The sequence below is a fragment of the Orycteropus afer genome, unplaced genomic scaffold (genome assembly GCF_000298275.1).
Source record: "Orycteropus afer afer isolate SDZICR_OR568_19922 unplaced genomic scaffold, OryAfe1.0 scaffold00083, whole genome shotgun sequence".
NCBI classification, from domain to species: domain Eukaryota; kingdom Metazoa; phylum Chordata; class Mammalia; order Tubulidentata; family Orycteropodidae; genus Orycteropus; species Orycteropus afer.
This window is the reverse complement of record NW_006921670.1, coordinates 6,645,716-6,651,715: the sequence shown is the minus strand read 5'-3', so window position 1 is coordinate 6,651,715 and position 6,000 is coordinate 6,645,716. Positions and strand designations below refer to the sequence as shown.

Here is a 6,000-nt window from a genome sequence, read left to right as displayed (position 1 = left end):
TTCTCTATCCAGGATCTCCTACATAGATCCCCCTCCGAGTGGTTGACAGTGGTAGCCGGGCACCATCTAGTTCTTCTGGTCTCATAGTTGTATAGGCTGAGGACTGCATGGTGTACCAGTCACTAGGACTAATTCTTTCCGTGAATCTTTGGTTTTCTTCATTCTTCTTTGCTATAGACAAGGAGAGACCCATCGTTGCATCTAGATGGCTGCTTGCAAGCTTTTAAAATCCCAGTTGTTACTCACCAAGGTAGGAGGTGGAATATATTTTGTGTAGTATATTATGCCAATTGAGTTTGATTTCACCTGCAACTATGGTCTCAAGCCCACAGGTTCAACTATTCAGTCCCTCTGGGTAGCTGGCTGTGACCAAGAAATGACTACAACCTTATCCCTTGTCAACTCTACTATACCCCTGAGAATTCTTACACATCACACAAATACACTTATAGGACCATTGTCTGCCAACCCTACACATGGTCTTGGGTACACTTCCCACTACAGACCTACCTAATATTCCAGCCTGTCCACTCATCTATCTACCCATATACCCATAGTTGCCTTCACTGACAACACAGTACTATATGTGCAAAAGGGTTCATCTTTGTTGTCTGTACCTCCCATGTACTTCTCTATGTCTTCCTCTTCCTCAATGCCACCATGTTGATCACTCACATCTGGTACACTGCCCCTGTCTTCACCCAAATCAGTATTTATCTCTACCTACCTAACAGTGTTCCCTACCCTACCCTCCCACCCCTGGTAACCAACAAAGAAAATTTCCTTCCATAGGTAAACCTTTCTTGACTTTTACAATAATGGACTAATACAATATTTGTCCTTCTGTGATTGACTTATTTCACTCAGCATAATGTCCTCCAAGTTTATCCACGTTATGCGGTGTTTTGCAGATTCTACATTATTCTTTAGGGTTTCATACTATTCCATTGTGTGTGTGTACCATAGTTTGGTTATCCATTCCTCAGCTGATGGATACCTAGATTGTTTCTATCTTTTGGCTATTGTAAATAATGCTGTAATGAACATGGGTGTGCATACATCTGTTCCTGTCATGGCTCTCACTTCTTTAGGATATATACCTAGTAATGGAATGGCTGGGTCAAATGCTATTTCTAATTCCAACTTTCTAAGGAATTGCCACACTGCTTTCCACAGTGGTTCTATCATTTTACAGTCCCACCAGCAGTGTATGAAAGTCCCAATGTCTCCACATCCTTGCCCACAATTATTATTCTGTCTTGTTGAAATTTGCTACTAGTGCTGGGGCCAGATGGTATCTTATTGTTGTTTTGATTTGCATCTCTAATGGCTAATGATCATGAGCATTTCTTCATATGTTTGTTGGCTGCCTGAATACCCTCCTTGGTGAAGTGTCTATTCATGTCTTCTGCCCATTTTTTAACTGGATTATTTGTCTTTTTGTTATTGAGGTGTTAGAGTTTTCTATAAATTCTAGAGATAAGTCCCTTGTCAGATATGTCATTGCCAAATAGTTTTTCCCAATCTGTAGGTTCTCTTTTGATTCTTTTGGAGAAGTCTTTGGAAGCACTTAAAAATTTAATTTTTAGAAGGTCCCATTCATCTAGTTTCTCTTCTGCTCTTTGTGCATTTTGGGTTATGCTTGATAGTCTATTTACGCCATATATTAGGGCCCTAAATTTGCCCCTAGTTTTTCCTTAAGGAACTTTATAGTTTTAGCTTTCAATTTAAGTCTTTGATCCATCTGGAGTTAGATTTTGTGCCTTTCTCATCTTTTTAATGGCCTCTTGCTTTCTTCATGGATGACGTTCTTGATGTCATCCACAATTCTTCTGGCTTTTAGTCACTAGTATTCAAGCATCAAATCTATTCTTTAGATGGTCTCTAAATTCAGGAGGGATATATTCAAGGTCATATTTTGATTCTTGTGGACTTCTTTTAATTGTCTTCAACTTCAAGTTGAACTTGCATATGAGCAATTGATGGTCTGTTCCACAATCAGCTCCTAGTCTTGTTTTATCTAAAGATATTGAGTTTTTCCATCGCCTCTTGCCACAGATGTAGTCAATCTGATTCCTGTATACTCCATCTGGCAAAGTCCGTGTCTATAACTGCTGTTTGTGTTGTTGAAAAAAGGTATTTGCAATGAGTTGGTATTTGCAAGTTGTTGGTCTTACAAAACTCTATCATGTGATCTCCAGCATTATTTCTGTCACCAAGGTCAAATTTTCCCACTACCGGTGATTCCTCTGTTTCCAACTTTTGTATTCCAATCACCAGTGATAATTTACACATCTTGATTGCATGTTCAGTCATTTTCAGACTGCAGAAGTTGATAAAAATCTTCAATTTCCTATCTTTGGCTTTGGTGGTTGGTGCATAAATTTGAATAATAGTATTATTAACTGGTCTTCTTTGTAGGCATATGGATATATTGCGTTATACAATATTGTACTTCAGGACAGATCTTGAAACATCCTTTGCAATGATGAATGCCATGCCATTCCTCTTCATATTGTCATTCCCAGCATAGTAGATCATATGGTTGTTTGATTCAAAATGGCCAAAACCATTTCATTTCAGCTCACCAATGCCTAGGGTTATCAATCTTTATGCATTCCATGTCATTTTTGACAACTTCCAATTTTCCTAGATTCATACTTCATACATTCCATGTTCCAATTATTAATGGATGTTTGCAGCTGTTTCTCCTTAATTTGAGTCATGCCACATCAGCAAATGGAGGTTCCAAAAGCTTTACTTTATCTATATTTTTAAGGTTGGTTCTATTCTGATGAAGCAGATCTTTCCCAGTCATATTTTGAGTGCCTTCACACCTAAGGGGCTCATCTTCCTGAACTGTATCAGACGATGTTCCTGGGCTATTCATAAAGTTGCCCAGTAATGCATCAGATAGTGTTTTCCTGCTATTCATAAGGTTTTCCCTGGCCAACTCTTTGAGAAGTGGATGGCCTCTTCCTTCTTCCTAGTCTGTTTCACTCTGTAAGCTGTGTTGAAACCTGTGTACCATATGCAATCCTGCTGGTGTTTGAAACACCAGTGGCACAGCCTCAAGCCTCACAGAAACATGCAAGCCACCACAGTATGACAAACTGACAAACAAGTTCATCTCCTTTAGCTGTTCGAACCCTCTCCTCCCTCCCATTACCTGGATCCTGCCACTTTGTTGTCCCCAACTTTCCCTCATTCCGACCCCTTGGATGGGGCCTGTCTCTACTCAAGACATGGATGGATGTGAATGGATGCTGGGACCTCTAAACCCAGATTCATGTTCCCACAAATTTCTCTTCCTTGGGAAACACTCCCTAGTTCTTGCCACTACATTACCATCCCTGGTAGTTCCCTGTGAGGACATAAGATCCACTGTGCTGAACCCAGGATGAGATGCTCTAACCAGATGTTACCACAGTTCCAGGATGGCAGCAGAGAAATGAACACAGAAAGGAAGCTGACATGAGATTATCTGGTTCAGAGACACAGGACTTGATCTCCAGAGTTCAGAGGTCTTTATGGGCGATTCTAGGAGCACCCCGAGGAACCAAAGTAGGAGCAGTTTGCTCTGTCAGCTTTATAATATCTATCTTATCCATCCCTGACGTCCCATTCCCACTCTGAACAGGCTCGCCTTCTTCCTGAAGAAGAGCCCACAGTTTGGCCAATCCCCCAACATCACATGAGGACATGTAGTTCTACCAGGCCCTGTTTGGAGCACTGGGGAGAGAGACAGCCAGACTCAGATCCTGCCTTGGAGAAGCTCCCAGTCAATCAATCACAATATGGTCAAGCCAACATCGTGACAGTCTACCTAAAGTAGCTGGAGTGACAGGGGAACCCTGCAGGACTTGAAGGCTCAGTCAGAGCTCAACAGACAAAGAGGGGAAAAAGCTCAGAGGCAGAGGGGCAGAGCATGTACACAGGCTCAGGAGTAGGATGACCTACATACGCAGGACCGGAGAGAAGTATGTATGGCTGGAACAGTTTGGAGTGCAGGAGACACGTAAGTGAGGCTGAAGGGACAAACAAGATCTAGATAAAGAGAACTTTTGGTACCGAGTTGAGAAACTTGAGCTTTATATGTAAAACAACTGAGGTATCTTTGCTTCTGTTGCTGTATGCCTTCTCCATTTTCAGGCACCTGATATAAAGGGGAAGATGCAAAGATAAGAACTTAATCATTGAAAAGAAATTTGGTTGGAGCTTTTTAACAGCATACTGTCTTGTCAGTGAGGAAAGTTTCGGAAATCCTAGGTAGAAAGGGTAGTAGACTAGGACAAGGTCCAGGAGACATTTGGTTCCCCTTGTTATTGAACCTGGAGACCAAGCATCACAAAATAAGTACCTTTTTGAGCACTAAAGGCAGTGAGGTCTCTCGTGGTGGCCCCTCAACACTCTCAGCACTTTCCAGTAGTGGAGGCTTGTTCATGAGCATGGTCACAAAGAGGTCATACTTCAGCAGCTGCCTCAGCAAACCTAGGAAGCAAAGAGGTAGGGAAGTGAGGTGAGATGAACACAGGCACCAAAGTACATCCAAGGTAGCCCCACAGAGAACTCCAGAGACACTCCTCATGTCTCCATAGACATGAAGAATGGTACGATTCTTAAGCACCAATTTGCTTTCTGCAACCCAGCTCTCTTCTACAAGGATCTAGTGAGAACCTACATGTGCCAAGCATAAGGATCTAGAGAGTCAATAGTAAACCAGATAAGCCTAGGCCCTGGTCACCCCACTAAACTATAAGTGTCATGAGGACAGGGATCATTCATCTATCACCTGACACAGTCCCTGACATGCAGCAGAAACTCAATAAATAATTTTTTAGACTGACAAATGGAGCATATACTCCTATAGTGAAAACAGTCATAAAACTAAGTCACATGAATGATTCCTTAGAATTTTGATAAAGGCTACAAATGAGGAATATCCAGATATCAGATGATCTAACCCATGTAGGGGATCGGTAAAGCTTCCCATGCGTAAGTGTGGTTTAAGCCACACCTTAAGGACACACACCTAGATGAAGCAAGGTAAAGTGGGTATTGCATTTCAGGCAGAGGAATAACATTCCAGGAACTGAAAGAAAGCCAGAGTGGTTGAAGAAAGAAGAAAATATCAAGAAATGATGCTTCAGAAATAACCAGGCGTCATATTATGAAAGACCATGTAAGCTATGTTAAGGATTCTAGTCTTTATGCTGGAAGTCACTAAAAGCATTCTAAATAATACATAATCTAGCCAACACATAAACAAGATGGCACATCAGAAAATTAAGTGTTAATATGAAATGATGTGAAAAAGAAAGCCCAGGGGTCTGTGGAAAATCAGAGGAAACATCAAATCCAGCCAGAGGCTCAGGTTAGACTTCTAAAAAAATAAAATATGTGAACCAAATCTTGAAGAATAAGAAGTGAGAGAGAGAGACAACTTCTTCAGGGCAGAGAGACGAGAGTATACAAAGGCAACAAAGTATGGTGTATTCCTGGAGATGCACTTGGCTGCTATAGGTACAGGGTGACACACAAAGAGAAGTAAGAAATGAGGCTGGAGAAGTAAATAAGGGTTAGATCATAAAGAGCCTTGTAAGGATCGTGGACTTTAGACTAAATGAATAAGATGACACATTACAAAAATTAAGACACAGCACTTGAAAGGTTCAGCTCAAAGAAGGGACCACACCTCTGGCTGGGGGGATAGGTGGTAAAGAAAGGCTGCATAGCACAGGTGGTATTTAAAATGGGACTTCCAAGTATCATCAGCTGAGACTTCCCTCTGCTGTGCCCAGACCAGTTTCTGGGATGGCCCAGGACCTCATCTTTGGGTACTTCCTTGCCCCGCTATGCCCTAACTCCATGTACTGCCCTGTGCCAAGTTACATACCTTTGCTTTTGCCCATATTGCCCCCTCCCTTCCTCTCCTGGCCAAAGCCTACTCACACTGAGCACTCAGTCCCAGCATCCTTTTCTTTGGGAAGCTTCTCCCAT

The 6,000-nt window shown here is 41.9% G+C and overlaps 1 protein-coding gene across 1 annotated transcript in view; it reads right to left on the bottom strand.

The window, feature by feature from the left end:
- MEI1 (meiotic double-stranded break formation protein 1) overlaps positions 1 to 6,000 on the bottom strand; it is a 153,700-nt gene that overhangs the window by 120,582 nt on the left and 27,118 nt on the right. The window contains exon 11 of the mRNA XM_042781067.1: positions 4,361 to 4,491. Within this exon, the coding sequence (XP_042637001.1) occupies positions 4,361 to 4,491 (131 nt within the window). The remainder of the gene's footprint in view (positions 1 to 4,360; positions 4,492 to 6,000) is intronic.